The sequence below is a fragment of the Azolla caroliniana genome, unplaced genomic scaffold, assembly GCF_043228905.1.
Source record: "Azolla caroliniana isolate FFs.n. ecotype wild unplaced genomic scaffold, voAzoCaro1.0.p SCAF_16, whole genome shotgun sequence".
In the NCBI taxonomy this organism is placed as follows: domain Eukaryota; kingdom Viridiplantae; phylum Streptophyta; class Polypodiopsida; order Salviniales; family Salviniaceae; genus Azolla; species Azolla caroliniana.
The window spans coordinates 8,458,988-8,477,000 of NW_028230451.1; the positions used below are offsets into that span (position 1 = coordinate 8,458,988).

An 18,013-nucleotide genomic window follows, 5' to 3' on the forward strand; every position below is an offset into this window, starting at 1 on the left:
AATCATGTCAAGTTCTGAATCATTATCTTCTTTTTGTAGTTGAGAGTTGATAATTGTTATTTTAAAATGTAAACACTATGCTTTTGCCATCTGGATCTTTTTGTATTGCAGATTGGTTAATGTTTTAAAAAATATAACTGTTTTGTTTTTGCCAGAGGTGTAGAGGCAGGGCTGCATTTTGATGATGTGTCTTGAAGAATGGTTGGATTCAGTAAGAAACAAGTCATGTAAGCACAGGGCATTGGGGTTGAATGAACGCACACTGCCTAGCGGATTCAAATTATAAGGCTATGTACATAGTGTCATTGTTACTATGTACACACGAAGCTTATTGTGATTTGGATTTTAAACAGTGATGCTGTGGAGTTTCTTGCTAAGGAGGGTTTGATATATTCAACTATTGGTGATGATTATTACAAGTCCACTAGTGTCTAAGAACCAGATCGAAATACATGAGTATGGTTTTTAAAGGATGTGCTATTTATATTCTACGTAATGAGCATTCACAGCGAAAGTTCTTGTTTTTATGGTTTCACACAAGTTCTCATCTTAAAATGTATGGGGAATTGCAGTCAGGATTGTTTTTGCCAAGGAAGATTCAGATATTTCATTAATCCACGTGTACTGTAATAGTGCCTAATGAGGGCATCATGCTTTGGGGGGGAGAACCTATGCCGAAGAAAATACTAATTCTTTTATAATATCATGTATTTGTTGTTTTGGCTGCAGATTTCTTTTGACTGGGCGGATTATATGTATAGCAGTCTTATTGTTATCTTGAAATATGTCTTTATTAATCAACTCTCCCATTATCGTAATTGTAATCAGATTTGAAATGTGGTGAAAGAGACCTTGCTTAACTTATTTGTTTGATGTTAGCAAATTTTCTGGGCCTGATCTTTGCCTATACTTGAGGTAAAGCAATTTTCTGTTATCACATGCTCCCTTCCTTCAAGCTTACATGGGCGGCATTATGTCCATGAGGATTATAAAGAAAACCAGCATGAAGTTGAAGCAATTCCCAAAAGTATGATATAATTAATTGATAGGGTTCACAGTAGCCTAAATGCCATGATTTAAATGCGCTAATCCATCTTTTGGCCCATAATCACTTGTTAGATTTCATCACCATGTGCAACAGGTTTGGAGGTATACAGATTTTCTCAGACAGTTGTTGATCCTTGATGACACGCTGTGTTCTGACATACTGCCCTATGATATGAACCTGACCCAACATCATCTTTCTGAATTTCAGATATTTGGTAAACTCAGAACATCTTCCTCTGGAACATGCAATATTGTGCCACGCCATTAATGCTGAAGTTAGTAGTTTGTTTAACTGTCATTATAATGTTTTCTTTACTATTTGAAGCGTCGTTGCAAGGAATCTGATTTAGGACTTTTTGATAATCAATTTCTATTTCAGCTTCACCTTATTGCCTTTTGGCTAAAATTCTGTAACATCCTAATTGCTTATCCTTAAAATATCTGTATAATCTTTTGTTCATTTGATAGAATATATCCTGATAATTGATGGACAATGTGTTAACTATGTTACTATATATCTAGAACTACTGATGACAGCATTGTGAGGCATTATATCATTTTCTTGCACGTCATATCAATCCCCATATTACACATGCCGATGGTTGAACTTATACTCATTATCAACAGACAACAGCACACATGCATGGAAGCTTAACAAATCAGTTTGAGGAAAAATACGCTCTGATTGTTCTTACACCAAATGTTTCAACTTCTGGGTTTAGATCTGCTCATTGGTGTTTTAGAAGATGTGGCTATGTAACTAAACTTAGCCATCAAAAGTATTCAAGTAAACTTAATTGCCAGAAGGGATGTGATTGGTAATGCAAAAACCATGTTTTGAGTGCATGGTAGAAATGTTCATGTTTAAAACCAGCCATAATATCAACACAGGCAGCAAATTTCTATCTCCTGCTATTATCAACTGAGTTATCTGTAGAAGAGGGAATACACCATGTGAGCTTACATCAATTGGTCTAAGCTTCTGGCTTTAAATGATGAAATCATTGATGCGATAGAACATATGGATCTGTGACCCAACCTAGTCATCAAATAAGTGCAAATAAACTTAATTTTCAAAATTATGTGATTCATGGTTCAAAAGCTCAACTCATGATTGCAGGGCCTGGATTCTGGTAGGCATGCTTTAATTTGAGCCTACTCATAACATTACCAACAGAAATAATGAATCTCTAGCACCAACTATTACAAGAAGAGAACAGCAGCAATAATGGATGACATCTTGCATATTACAGGAATCTTGTGCTGAACAAATTGAAACCAAGGTTCTGCTTTGCACAACTGAAAACATCCATTTAGTAATCTAAAGGATATTTCACAGTACAAGGCCAGAAATAGGAACACCATCTCAGTGTTTGGATTAATAAACGGTGGATTTCCAACTTATATTAAGATGCTACAGAATTGTGAACAGAGGGCATAGAAGAAAACAATTTTCTTAATTGATAATTATATCAAATCAGGAGAAAACAGTATTTGTATACATGCTACACTAATTAAGCAGTTTTACAGCTGAATGATTCTTTTCAAGTTACAACTGCTTGTATCAACAGTTGTGTGCATATAGATAATTTTGTGCATTATATCACAGAAATGGTTCAGTCTTTACTTTATCGAAAGAGAAGATTTTCCAGGATCTAGTTTTGACACTTCATATGTAGTAAAAAGAGTGTAAAGAAGAAATGAAGGAGGTTTTAGTAGGCAATACCAAGACGGAGTGATGTGGTCCCAAAATCTCACCCCAAAACATTTCATATGGGCATGCGAATATGACAGATACATGCCCAGTTCAAAAAAGTGGTGTGAACATACATAAAAAGAGGAATGAAATTGACCATGCTTCACCCTCCTGATACAATCAATAATGGGTGTTAAATGATGTGTATGAATCTGTATAAGCTAAGATTTAAGCCATGTCAAGTGAAGGGCAATCATCTCCATCTTGATTGCATATATGTAAAACATATCTTCAACTTGTGGGCTTGCTTGTAGTGATGTAAGATTGAAAAATTGTATGCCTATACAAATTAGGTCACATGAGCCCTAACTTTCAACGCTTTCATCATCAGTACCATCTTCATTATCCGAGAACTGATCAAATTCAGGCAGACACTCTTTCAATACATCATAGAGAGCTGCTTCCTGTGCCCATGCAGCTGTATTCCTGACACCAAATTTATGGGATGAATTTTGGCAATTTGCTTTACTAGAGATAGCATTCAAGCCAGTTTCACTTCCTAAAGCCATTAAACATAAATGTTTTCCCAGAATCGCCAGCAGACCTCTAGCATACCTGGCTTTCAGTTTCTGTACCATTTTTGCTCTCTGACGGCTTGTCATATTTGGGCAAATCCTCGTTAAATCAAACTTTGGATTCAAAATAGAGAAGCTACCCTCATGTCTTGGCTTTACCTCAACTATCTGTTTAATTTCTTCAGGAGTGGGCATAAGTTCCAGAGGAGGCATTAGATCTGGAAGATATGTTTGGGTAGATACAGCTAGATTCTCTGTTTTTATTGTAGTGTGCTTTACGTCAACTAATGCACACACACTACCGTTCGGGATTTGATTACCTATGGACTTAACAAAAGGGATTTTGACTGGTGGTTGGATTACAATGGGGTTTGTGACAGGAGTTATCTGTGGCAGGGGTTGCATATGGGCGACCATGTTACCCACAGTAATTGGTATCAGAGCTGTTTGTGCAACATTTCCCATGGACAGAATTGGCATTAAGGATGCCGATGTCATTTGGGTAGCTGGGTCAACATTGTTAGTGACCAGATATGGTTCCTGTGATATTTGAGGACCATCGCTCATTGCAAATATAGGGGGTTCTTGAGATCCTTGAAATGCAAAGCCTAATGCACAATTAGGCTTTTGGCTTGCATTTATTCCATGTTCAACAGATGGAAATAAAGTCTTCTTTGTTACATTATCCAGTGACCTTGGATTATTATTGCTAGTTGTCTCCCCTGTTAGAGGCGTGCTGCATGTGGCTGATTCTGATATATGTGATGCCTGAATTACATTGCCCATTGCCACATCAAGCTTTTGAGATGCATGAATTATATTTCCCATAGCACTATCAATCCTTTCAGCTGCTTGAATCACGTTCCCCATTGCAGTATCAATTGTCTGGGCAGCTTGGATTACATTGCACATTGCCTCATTAGCTCTCCTGGTTGCTTCCCTTTCTGTTCCATGTACAAAATCTTTGGAAAACGTATCTTCAATTCCAGTTTCGGTAGTTCTCTGAACTGCTTGAATACCATGACCCAATTTCTCCACAGTTGTTTTCATCTCTCTGCCCAACTGCATTACAATCCTTTGGGCTGATTGTATCTCTCTCCCCAATTGAACTGTCCTCTGAGCTGCTCGGATTCCTCTCTCCAATTCCTCCATACTCTTTCTTTCGAGCCTTTCTGGTAACCGTGTCATTAAGTTCTCAGTATTGGAATCAATCTTATCTGAGTTCATGGCCAGCACACAAGGCTCATGGTTGTTTTTTGGAGCTGTTAATAAACATCAAACCCTAAGAAGGGTTTCCAGCCATTGCAAAGGAGCATATCAGAGAAAAAAAATCTTCAAAGACTGAGAACAACTCACCTGGTTTTTGCAGCCATTGCCATAGCCTGGAGGCTTGCTTATTGGCAATGTCCTTTGGAGAGGACAAATTCTTTGACTTCTTCTTGCTGAGCAGCTTTTGTGGACTTTCTTGTGGAGCAATTCTTTTCAATCCAATTGGCGAGATGGGTGGTTGTATGCTGGTAGAGGTGGGAACAAGAACATTTGGTTGTACAGAAGAGGATGGAATCTCTTCAGCTACAGGGGCAGATATTGGAGGTAACTGTGGTAGAGGAAAACTTCCATGACCGGTAGGTGTATTCATTGAAGGGCCAACTAAGAAGCCCCTAGACTGTTGGCATGGTGGTGTATAAGGAGTGATCTCTGCACATTCCAATCTCTGGTCGAAACTGTTCCTCCCTATAGTCAGAGCTGTACCAGAGGCAACAGTAGCAGCGGCAACATTACTGAGGAGCCTCCTGCCCCTATGTCTTCTTCTTATCCTTCCTTTCCCAGTACTCAAGAAGTGTATGACTTCATTCCGGGAGCGGAAACGACGGCCTGATATGAGGTCCTTGTAATACTGCTCAAACCAAAGAGCCAAACAAACTGACATAAGCTCAGGAACAATGAAAAGATCCTCATTTTCAATATGGAGAAACAAAAACAAAGACGTTTTTGATGCGTGAATGATGAGCCTTGACATTTGGCCTCTCCTTCAATGTAGGGTTGGAGAGATCTGGAGAAAGAAATCGAGCCTAGGAAAGAGAGGAATACCTTGTCTCGAGTGCCAGCTGTGGTGCCAGTTCTGCGTGTCTGAACTTCTGTTACCCACCCTTCTGGCAACCATGCAGGGGACTTGATGGTATACTTGGTGATAATAACTTCTCCAGTTGGGGTAGAGGGAGTGTCAGGATCGGTAGACGGAGGAGAAAATGCACCACCGCCATCGCCGCTGTGACATCCTTCTTCTTCACCCTTTACAAAATGGTTTGAATGGGCAATTGTAGGGCTGCGAGGTGGAGATTGCGGAGGCGGTTTGGGTAGTTGGAGAACAGCAGAATCGCTAGATCTCATTGCCTGGGCAGTAGAAAGAGCCTGTGCATGACCAGCAGAATGGAGCAGAGGGGAAGGGGCAGGAACAGTGGTGACAATGCCCTCTTCCCTCTTTACCTGATTCAAATGTGCAGATGGGGGCGGGTGTGTAGATGGGTGGGCTTGTGAGGGAGCAGGGGGGTCAGATATCAGGGTCTTAGAGGATGAAATGGGCACAGGGGTGATGAAGGCAGTGGCAGTGGCAGATTGGGGTGGACGAGGTAAGATGAAGGATTGATGGGGGAGCTTCTGGTGATATTGAAACCCGGTGGCGGCTTCCATAGCAGCCCCTCCTTTCTGAGCAACAAGCACACCTTGGAAAACCTCCTGCCAATTAGAGAGCCACGAGGCATTGCCTCCTCCTCCTCTATGTTGCTGTTGTTGCTGCAAAAACCCAACAGCAGCAGCGGTGGCCATGGGGTGGAGGTATGGGTGGGTAGGCTGTGGCGGCAGAGGAAGCAGATGAGACTGAGCAGCTTCTAGATGATGAGGCAGGGGCAGAGGCAGAGGCAGAGATGGGGATGATGCCAAAACATGTTGATGATGATTGAGGTTGGAAGGATTAGCATACATACCATGAATGGTCCAATTGGTGGGCGCTGTTGATGGCCCTCCTCCTCCTCTGTCTCCCCCTACTGTGGTTCTTGAAACACCTGGAAATGGCGGCAACGGAGGTACTACTACCTTCACATCCCCAAGTCCGCCGAAATCCTGTTGGCAGTTATTGTTGAGGTCTAGGGTGTGCCTGTTGAGATCCAGGGGCAATTTCCTACTGTACATGATCACTTCAGAGGGCTGCTGCAGCATCTTTTCGGCTCATGTAGTCTCTCAAAGAAGAACAGGGGAAGGAAAGGAGACGGCGGGGGAAGGGTGCTTCGGAGGGGAACCATTCACTGCAACTGCAACTGCAACTGCAACCAAGAGGAGGAGGAAGGGGAGCAGCAGGGCCAGGCGAGGTAACATCTCTCTCTCTCTCTCTCTCTCTCTCTCTCTCTCTCTCTCTCTCTGTTTTCCTGTCTCTGTCTCTGTCTCTGTCTCTATCCCTGTGTCTTTCTCCTCTGGTTCAAGAAACAAATGGGCTAAGGAATTGAGAGAGAGAGAGAGAGAGAGGCCCACACTTCAGAGGTGGTTCTCTTTTGCCCGAGAGAGAGACAGAGAAGAAAGAAAAGAGCAGAGAATAGATAGAGAGATAAAGAGAGAGAGAGAGAGAGAGAGAGAAGTTTTTTGTCCGTCTTCTATTGTCTATGTTTCTGTTTTAAACTCCTATCGTAGAATGAAGAAAAAGTGACCCACACCCAAAAACCTAACCGGGATTACCAACCTTTGAAACACACACATGAACAAAATATATAGTAGTATATATTGGAAACATACATACACAAATACACACATACATGCATTACATACAAATACATCATCATGGACCACCATCCCCCATATAACCTCACACCCCAAGTGGTGGTGTGTGGGACACTCCCCCCCTTCTCTCATATTTGACATGACTCGACATGACACGACATGACATGACATGATGAACTTCCACCTCTCTCTTGCCCCACCTCTTCTCCCCCTCGGTCCCCCCCCCCCCTTCATTTTGTCCCTTCTTCGAGTTGTTGACACATAGCTAGACATTTGCTTGCTTTCTACTTTCTGCTTTCTACCTCACGCATTCTGGCTTCATCTTCAAACATTGGCCTAACTCTCTTTACTCTTCCCCCACACGACCCGCAACTACCTTTATATGCATCCCGTTGTGTACGAGTTATTTCTGCATCTAGTCTTTTTTATTATCTCTAGATATCAATATGATTAACATCCTTGTGGGCCATCCATAATGCATATATGCCCTCTTTTTTTCGCATGTTGTGAGGTTGAGGTCAATGCATATATATTTGGAAGAAATAACATAATGTTAAGCATAGAAACATGATCGAATGCTTCATGCTTTAAAGGTGTTCAACAACTCGACAATCAAGACAAGTGGGGGGGGGGGGGGGGGGGGGGGGAGATTTCCATTACTCCACCGTTCATGTGTCGCAAACCCATGCAATTGTTAGGTTCACGATGGACATATTTTCAACCTACTTGTGTGCCAATGATTTTTCAGAATGTTGATTAGATGTTTTAGAGTCATGGAGATTTATGCTGGACAAAAGATTGAAACAATGGAATCTTATAGAGAAATAAATAAATAAGGACCCCAAGTGCGATAATGTCAATAATACCCATTGTATTTTTTGCAATAATTCAAAACATACCCTTGCCAAAGAAGAACATATCCCACAACGCCCATAAATTTAGTTTTCTCCTAAATTTCAGCGTTAAATAAACATGCTATACAAAATCATGTGCAAGCATCTCCATAGTAATATTAATTCAAAAATTAGGCAATAACATGCTACAAAGAAGAACAAGGATAATACTAAGAATATCACACATTGTGGTTAGATTGCATACTTTGATCACAATGTTATGCATGTTAATAAAAAGACTAAACACAAGTCTTCTATTATGAGACACCAACCTTAAGGAGAAATTGATTGTATGGGCTACATTTTGACCAATTGTATATTTTTTGAGAACATGAGGGTATTATTGATATTACCCCCATACATGAGGGATATTTTATAATAATCTTCTTGTATTCCATAAACCTCAAAAGAATGTCCTCCATGCATTGTTTTTTGAGTTTATGGACTTCCCACATGACACCAATCATGGTGATAATTTTTTGTTAATGCATGTGAACCAACAACAGTCCTTCCTTAAGTGTGTGGGAATCATAGTGACTTCAATGGTTAGATAAAATTGTGTCCCATGTCTTAAATTGAGCCTCTAGATCAACGACAAAATCATATGGGTCCTAACTTATAAGGTAAGTTTAAGGACTGCACAAACAAATATAGTCTTTCCACATCTATCTACTTTACAATTTTGTAGATAAATACATAATCCATAATGCCATTCCAATCTAGGAGATTTTCATATCAAAGACGAAAAAGTCTTGTGTTAGATATCCTTTTCCATCATGTTAAACCAATACTTCATTTGGTTCAAACTTCAAATTGTGATTTTCAAGTGAATGAGTCAACATCATAGTTGCCTTGTTATTTGTGGTAGAACAGATAGGTTCTTTTGCATAACCCCCTGTAAACTAAGGATAAATTCACTCTAACATTGGTGAATTGAAAGGAAAGTATGTCTTGCATAAGATTTTTCAGATTTTTGAAAGACCCATTAACCTCAAGTAGAGGAAGAGGCAAAACTTTCGAAAGTGTTAGAATACCCTAACCTTCTAGAGGAAACACTAATTCTTTTATTACCTCAAGAGAGGAGAGAGAAACTAAAGGTAGAAAGAGATTATGTCATATCCAGCCTATGTGCACAAAATGCTATGGTGTTGAAGATCCTTTCCACCCGAAAATGAGAAAAAAGTGATTATGTTTTTTGCCAACACAATGTGGACCCAACCTCATTTTAATGCATCTTTTCTTTAGTGTAGCTTGTTGAAGAAGTGAAAGCCATCAATTAGAATCTAACAAGGCGATTGATTATACTTTAAAACATACAAATGAAGAAGAGAGTTCATCTTATTTCTTCTCATTCATTTAGGTTGGATTTACGGTTACAACGATGAAAGGAATAAAAAACGTGCATGTCCAATCAAAAGTCTCCTAGTTCACAAGGCCCATTTACATTAAAGAAGGAAGAATATATTTTTCCCTTGTATTTCTACTTCTCGCCCCACTGTTTTGTGGTCATATGTGTCTTGGCCTAAATCAAATAAACTTTTGGTCGTGGACAAGAGATCATGTTTTCTTCTCATTTGTTCTTTAAGTAGAAAGAAAGAAAGAAAGAAAGAAAGAAAGATATATTAACGTCTTCTTAAGGCCAAAATTGGCCCATGAGACAGTTGGTTTACAACAAAATTGGTATTTATCCAATCATCAAAACTAAAATAAAATAAAGTAAAAATAGAACTTAAACTAAAAGAGTTCTAGTAGTGTACAAAATGTGGTATACTTGATAAAAGGAAGTGACTTTGCACTAAGCCAAATTTCATTTCCACCCAAGCCTCTTGAAAAGAAGTGGGAAGTCAAAGGGTTTTGGTGTGGGTGTGACCCATGGTCTCAGTGTATAGAGTGCCCCAACCATGGCTTGTAGACGGTGTGGCTCTTGTTCCCTTATTTTCTTTGTTGCTTCTACACCACGTCAAGTTGCTTTGAAATCCAACATCTGAGGGCGTTTGATTCTTCTTTGGTTTTTTGCTTCATCAAGGAAAAGGCCAAGTGGTGCAGGTGTGTCGACATTCGTTGTCTCCCCATGTTCCTGAAAACTTCATTTCTTACATGTTGGTGGGCATTAGCAACATTATTGTCAACATTTTGTAACTTATCCTCTCTATGTTGTTTTAGCTCTAGGATGTATTTGCCTAATTTCTTTATATCTAGAGTATCTAATAGTTTGGGAAGGGTAGGAGAGGAACCAAATATGTCTTGGTATTTTGCCCTTATTTCGGCGTAGGTGGGACACTTGCATGTAAAGTGGTACTCATCCTCTATCTCTATGGGGCATAACCTAGATATCATTTCCTCCCTAGGGACTCCATTAGTAGGACCATTCTCAATCTCAAGTTGGTGAGATGATATTCTAAGTTGTCCAATAGCAACCCTTAGTGCATGTGGTAAGAATACATCTAGATATTTTGGCCACGTAATAAAACCTAACTTAGAGAAGTGCATGAAGTGTTCCTTATAGTACAACATTTTAGATGGGAGTGGCTCTAGTGGGATGATCCATTTATACCGAGTGTAAATTTGCTATATTTCTTAGCGTATTACTTTATTGTGGTCCTCATGAGAGATTAAAGTGTTATCAATCGCGTGGTTGTACCTAAGGGGAGGGAGGTTATTAATGTCTAGACTGTTCGCAAGATGCCAACTTACCATCATGCCATACCATGATCTAGTATAACCAGACTCATACAGTGATCGAGAGGCCGTAAAGGCTTGATGGGATATTCTATCATGTGGTTGGCTATGTATCCTGTGGATAAAGACTACAAGTTGAAAAAGTGTCTCTACTAACATCGGGGGTAAAGTGAACTCAACCCTAATAATGTCATGTGGTACTGTCGATTTGCTTCGGAGTTGGCGTTATAACATTATCACCAATGGTCTCTCTAATTGCGTCCACATGAAAGATGGTAGTCCTAGAGCCCAAACCACTGATGCATACATGAGGGAGGGAGTCACTAATGAGTCAAAGAGCCACCCTTTAGTCCGTGGCTCTTGAAAGTATGCTTGATGGCATTGTCTCTCGAGGAGTGAGAGGGATGCATGTCCTCTCGTAAGTCTATCCTTTGCTGCTTGTGTCATCGAAAATTTACCTGAGCGGGCATTGAAAGTGACTCTGTGATAGACATATGATCTAACCACCTCAACTCGGCTATGGGAGATAGTTAGGTGACACTTAGCTCTAACTTTGGCCGATGTGTGGAAGATAAGGACTTTAGTTTTCCCTAGATTCACTACCAATCCTCGTTGTGCGCAAAAGTCATGTAAGGCATTAAGGTGCCTTTGTAGGTCGTGTTCGGATTCAGAGAGCAAAACTACGTCGTCTACATAGAGCAAGATACGAACTTGCGTTTCCCCAAGGACTACTCCGTTGCCTCCCTTACAAGCAATAAAATCCGTGATCTCATCAATGTAGATCCCAAAAAGAGTCGGAGATAGGGGGCAACCTTGTTTTACACCAATAGTACTAGTGAAACAATTGGATAGACCACCTGGGCATCAAACACACCCGGACACTTGTTCATATATGTCATGAATACATAAGCATCATGAATATACAAGCATCATGGCTTCACTTGGGCTTGAACCCAAGACCTTGTAATACATAATCAAGAACCCAACCATTAAGATAGCATATAATCATATAAAATAATAAAAGCTACTTCTTGTAATAGACTGACTATTGTAAACATTCTGGAACATTCTAGAACATTCTAGAATATCCTAGAACATCTTAGAATATTCTAGGTCTAGAACATTCTAGAATATCCTAGAACTTCTTAGAATATTCTAGGTCTAAAACATTCTAGAACATTATAGAAATCACTAGGCTATAGGAACCTATAAATATAGACATATAATTCTTCTCAAACCAATTCGAATCAACACCAGTCTTAAGCTTTTGTCGCCTATCTTGTATCCATCTTAGTTCTATCTTATTTATTAATACATTCATTCATCTCTTATCACTTCATTCTTCTCTTCTTGCGATCTCTTTCCATCATTCTTCCACCACTCTATCTTTTCTCTTGGTTCTGACAGTTTGATTCGAATTCTCTCTCTCCCCCCCCCCCCCCCCTCCCCCTTATCCTCCTCTATAAACATCACGAAACCATGGCTATCATCAACTCAAAAGAATATCTCACCCTTGTTACAGAAATGGAGAGTCTTAAATCCAAGTTCGCATCTCTCGAATTAGAGAAACAATGTCTTCTTGGGGATCTACAAAAGATTACTGTGGAGAAGCAACAACAACAAGAAGAGTTTACGCGACGGGTGCAACAATTAGAATCGATAATTGTAATTTTACAACAACAAAGGGTTGAAGGTCAAGGAAGTATTAAAAAGCCCAAAATCAGTCTCCCGGCTAAATTTGATGGTTTGAGGGTGCATTTCCGAGGCTTCTTGAATCAAGTGTGGTTGGTAATCCAAATGCATCCCACGCGTTATCCAATAGATGCATCATGAGTCAGGTCAGTGGGCAGCTTATTGAGTGGCATAACATTGTCATGGTTTGCTCCATTACTAGAGACAAATTCTCCTCTACTACATAATTTCGAGGAGTTTGTTAAAGAATTTAAGGCTTGCTTCGGAGATACAGATGGGGCAAGAACGACAATCAACAAGATTCGTACACTATGTCAAGGTGATCAACTAGCCTCAACATATGCAGCTAATTTTCGTCTCATCGCAAGTGATATTCCTTGGGATGAACAAGCCCTAATGGAGCAATTTCGTTCCGGTATTCGTAGTGATGTGAAGGACTTACTTCTTACCTTCCCTGAGGATCCAAAATCACTTACAGAAGCTATTAGTCGAGTAATACGGTGTGATAATCGTCTTTTTGAGCGTCGATGTGAGCGACAACAACAAATAACAAGATCAAGATACACACCAACTTATGCATCAGTAACGGCGCAATCGTCTCCAAGGCAAACGTATAGCCTTGCTCCAACCCCAAGGCAAACACGTAGCCCAGCCCCAATGGATAGGCTGACGCCCATGGAGATCGATATGACCCAATGTTGAGGACCATTGTCAAAAGAAGAGAAGCAAAGATGCCGATCAAACCGTCTGTGCTTATATTGCGGAGGTCTAGGACACATAGCCATTCATTGCTCCCGTAGGCCGAGACGTCAGGTAAATCACATTCACTATGACAATAAAAATGAGTCCAACATTTTAGAAGCACTTAGTGATTCTAATATTATGAATAATCCACCCTTGTCCAATAAGTTTGAAGTCCTAAGCCAATTAGAATAGGAGTCAAACGAATAAGTCTGGCCAAAATAGGAGCCATTTGGTTGGACAACCCTAGCTCTGTACAACCGAGTGTAGGTTCCATTTCATCCAAACATGTTAGTAGAGTCTTCTTAGCCCAAGTACAAGTTAGGATACCAATTTTCCAACTTCACGTCCAAGCCCTCTTAGATACCAGAGCCATTTCTTGTTTCATGGATAGAGATTTTGCCCAAAAAAGTCAAATATCCTTGCATACACTTCCTTGCCCAGTTTCTGTAGTAGTGATTGATGGACGTCCCATAGCTTCCGGGAAGATATTCGAAGAGTCTGAGCCAATACACATACTCTTAGGTGATTTAGGATATGTAGTTTCCTTTAATATAATCCGTAGCCCCGAGCATCCAATTGTCCTTGGTTTGCCATGGTTCGAGCTACATAACCCACAAATTGATTGGAGGAGGCGAGAAATTTGGTGCCCTTCTATAGAAAACATCATTGCTAAGGATCGAACCCAAGACTATTCTCTTAAAGAATATAGTTCTACCAATGCACCAGCTCCTTTTCACCAAATCTTAACTATCACATTGCAACAAATGTTCCAAATGGGAGGAAAGGAGGAACTCTTTTTGTTTGCAATATCAGTGACACCTTCTAGTGCCACTCAAGGGAATTCAGACATCCAAATTCCCAAAAAATATCAAGAATATGTTGATGTTTTCGACAAAGTCAAAGCTAGTGTACTTCCAAAGCATCGGCCGTACGATTGTCCCATTGACCTCCAACCAAGAAAAGAGCCACCGTGGGGTCTGATCTACAATCTATCACCAACTGAGCTTGAGGTTCTTCGAGAATACATCGAGGAGAATCTTGCACATGGGTTTATTCATTCAAAGTCTCCAGCCGGTGCTCCTATATTTTTTGTGAAGAAAAAGGACGGGTCGCTTTGTTTGGTCGTGGACTATTGGGGATTAAATAAAGTCAGCATAAGAAATAGAACACCGGGTCATTTGAAACAGGTAATATGTCGTATTCTCTTTTGGCATAGTTGGCCAGATGTAGAAAAGTACCCTATTTTAGCCTGATATCGAAAATATACGATGCATGCGTACCCCTTTTGCGACTTGATGGTTAAATATAGAACAAAAAAAACCTAGCAATTACTAAACTGTATATGTGTCCACATTCGTGTCAATTTGCATATCATGGAGCACAATTGAAGACTTGGTTCAATATAAAGTTCTAAAATTGGTATCCATATTCAAATTGTAGAGTAAAACTACATAAACCGTAATTATAAATATGTGGTTCTGGGTTTAGGAATAAAGTAGTACCCCACTTGTTGGACGGGTATATCGATAGTTTCATTGTATAATGTCATATAGTTCATGACAATGTAATTGGTAAGAGTAACAATTACGTATGACATTCATTTATACTATGTGGAACCAGTAGACTTGAACCGTAGGTAACTAAAAACCTCTTATTATAAAAAACATTCGCCTTTTTATATACAGTCATGCTAACGGAAATGAGAAATTACAATATCATGTTAATATCTCAAACTGAAGAAGAGCATGGTGACCAATTATATGTAAATACAAACTACGGTTCCAATAATGATTAAAAAGGGAAATTATGAACAGGTGAATTTAATTAAACGATAAACAATTATAGATGTTCTCATATACAAATATAATATGAAGTGATGGTGAACATTATGCCTCAAAATCCTCAATTTTTACATTACGCCATCTACATCAATCTATAAGCAAATAAGGCAGAGCAGGTTCCTCTGGCGCTGATTGTTCTAGACTGTTTTCATTCGTGTCATCTCCAAGCTCTCCTGAATCTGATGTATGGTCAAACTGTGCTACATATTCCAGGTCCACCAGCTCCCCTGCTTCTTCATCAATTGGTTCCATTGGTTCTCGCGAAGTCATCTGGAACATCTCTGTCTCGTTGATGTGTTTTGCTCCGACTTCTTGATCCTGATCTGGACAGTCCCAGATTCCTGTGATCCTCATTTTGATGAAGTTAACTTGAGCAGGGTCCTTCTCCAATGCAACACAGTTTCTAAACATCTTCAATGCACAAGCTGTCGTTGTACCTAATGGTCGCATGAACACAAACAAGTATATATAAGAAGTAACGTCTTAAACTTGATCGACAGGATTGAAATTAAATATATATATTATACCTGTGCCAGAGAACAAGTCTAGGACCCAATCATCTGGATTCGAGAAGAGCTCTATGAGGCGGTTGATCAATCTTTGAGGTTTTTGATAAGGGTTCACCATACTTTTATCCCCTGACACATGTCTTAATTTTTTGGTTACAGCTGGGCACATGATGTAGTTAACCACGTTACGCTCATTGAAATGTGCTCTAGCCTTCTTCTTTGTAATTGAATCATAGTAGCCCACACAAAAATGTTCGACCGCACTAACCATTCGATCGCCAGGGCTACGTGTAATATTTGTTTTGATCCTATAGAGAAAGAAAATCAAGTATTAGAGGTGTAAATGTGTACATATAATAAGAAGTACTGTAATGAGTAAAAGTGAACTATAACGCACCAATGCATGTGTTCAGTGGCATGACAATGGGACTTCAAAGCTGTTGTGACTGACAGTGATTGCCCCATGCTATGAAATATGACTATCCTCCACAAGGGGGCCAATGTCAGTTCTGCGAAATCCTTTACCATTTTCTCGATCTGAGGGTACTTGAAAGGCACATCATCATATGTTGATCCCGCAATACGGAAACCATATGGTATGTCAGCTATCAGCAAAGTGTAGTGCCTTCTCGGTAACAGTTCGAGCATCTGGGATACTTCGCCATTGAAAACACTATAATGAAGCTGTTTGAAAGGATCAGACCTATGCAAAAAACTCTTTACAGTCTCCGAATCCTCGGGCAGTTCCATTTCCTTCCCTTTGGTCATTCTCTTCTCATATTTCGCACGTTCTAAGTGCGTGATGAAGGCCGCTGGAATACCGTCATTATTGTCGTTGTTCTTTTTCGATTTTGATGGTTTCTGCAAGTGTCATTGTTGTTAGCAGGGAACATTAGTTTCTAACATATCAACATTCAAAAGACACATACCCATTCTCTAAATACAATAAAATATTCCTCCAATGCCTTGTAGGAAGAAGTTATCGGGCAGGCTTGTTCAACTTCTTCCCATGTCGGTAAACTCAGTTTTTGCATCATCAACTCTTGAATCTTCATGTATACCTTGTGACTGCACAATCAATATGAAATTAGAAATAAGATATTCAAAATAATTGAAGACTTTCATGAAAAGGTATACTATAAACACTTACTTTTGCAAGTCTGTTACCATCTCGTCCAAACTAAATTCCTTGGCGACCACTCGAGATAGCACGGATATTAACAATCTATCATCTTTGATACCTTGTAATGATCTCCAAGGTAAAAGTTTCATGTCCTCTGCTAACTCCTCGATTACCAAGTCGCTTTTTCCCTTGGTCTTTGATTTCATCTCAACTTGTGGATCAATTCTTCCCTTTTTTGATCTTTGCCCCTTGACTTCTTTCCGCTCCCACATAGAGAATATTTTGTCTTGGAGATCCCACACCTCTTCGGTCCGAAAAGCTAGTTGAAACCAAGAATCATATTTTCGGAGACCTTCGGATTTGGTACTCTCATCCACTGCAATCCCTACTTCCAATAAACACTGGCATCGCAATCCAGGCCACAATCTTGGACCAAAATGATTCAAGGCATCCAGGTATTCATGATGAAAAAATCTTATCCTCTCTATACATGACATCTTTTGCCTATAATCGTTGTCATTGTTATGGTCCCATGCGAGCAGCTTCGCCTCCTCGTGAGTTAGTCCTGCATATACCTTACATTCGGCGTACTTGAAGAACGACGTGAGAGGATATTCTTTGACAAGTTGTCGTCGAGCTTCGGCCGAATGTGATCCTCCGATTACATAGTATGTGTAATCGTCTGCAGAGCTATACTTGAAATCTGCTACTGTTGGGCATTGTTCTTGATCAACCATTACCAAAAATGGCACCACAGTAGCGTTAGGATTGATTTTCATTTTGCTTTTCAGGTTTTGCACATGGACGGAGTGCGGCTCCCTAATTTCCAAGGGACGTCTTCCAGTCACGGGGTCAATGGGGGGCCTTTGGATAGAAGTAATGGGCAAATGAAATAGCTGGCCCTTGCGCACAAGTTTAGTCTTCACAATATTTTCTCTTATTTTATTTTGTTCTGACGTCAGGACACCAGAAGATAGTTGTCCGCCTGGAGCCACGGCGTCGACTTGTTGGTCGTCTTCTTCTTCCACGAACTCTAATATTTCTTCTTCTTCTTCTTCGGGTCGTGGTCGTTTAGTATATTTCTTTTGAACAAGATTTGTCTTCCTAGACTTTTTCGGTGGAGTTTCTGCTTCACCGGTCATCATCTCTCCTGTCACGTACGGTCGAAGAGCTACCAACAAGTTATTTTTCGTTTGCAGGTCTTTACGCAAAGCCTTGGGATTGCAAGATTCGGGTACTAGGTTTCCCTCATCAAGTCGCAATCGCCTGTTGCCAACTGAGCTCGAGACGTCGATTAAAATACTTGTAGAGTCAATGTCTTCGTACTCTAGCTTGGTTACATGCCCGTAATTTAATGTTTTTCCAAGCTGAAGTTTCCCTTCCCCGTCCGATTTTGCCGTTATCAATAACAGCACCCCATCCTCCTCGACATAAGAGAGACACCAT

General features: G+C 40.1%; 2 protein-coding genes across 2 annotated transcripts; both read right to left on the bottom strand.

The window, feature by feature from the left end:
- Positions 1-2,737: 2,737 nt before the first annotated feature.
- On the bottom strand, positions 2,738-6,633 carry LOC147853920 (uncharacterized). The gene is made up of 3 exons (XM_087332152.1): positions 5,410-6,633; positions 4,675-5,215; positions 2,738-4,580 (listed from the first exon to the last, which is right to left on the bottom strand). The coding sequence occupies exons 1-3, from the start codon at positions 6,532-6,534 to the stop codon at positions 3,109-3,111; spliced, it is 3,138 nt and encodes a 1,045-aa protein (XP_087188278.1). The 5' UTR covers positions 6,535-6,633; the 3' UTR covers positions 2,738-3,108.
- Positions 6,634-7,808: 1,175 nt separating this feature from the next.
- Positions 7,809-16,819, bottom strand: LOC147853921 (uncharacterized). Its single transcript, XM_087332463.1, has 4 exons — positions 16,686-16,819; positions 16,374-16,505; positions 15,992-16,305; positions 7,809-7,872 (listed from the first exon to the last, which is right to left on the bottom strand). The coding sequence occupies exons 2-4, from the start codon at positions 16,497-16,499 to the stop codon at positions 7,809-7,811; spliced, it is 504 nt and encodes a 167-aa protein (XP_087188589.1). The 5' UTR covers positions 16,500-16,505; positions 16,686-16,819.
- Positions 16,820-18,013: the final 1,194 nt, after the last annotated feature.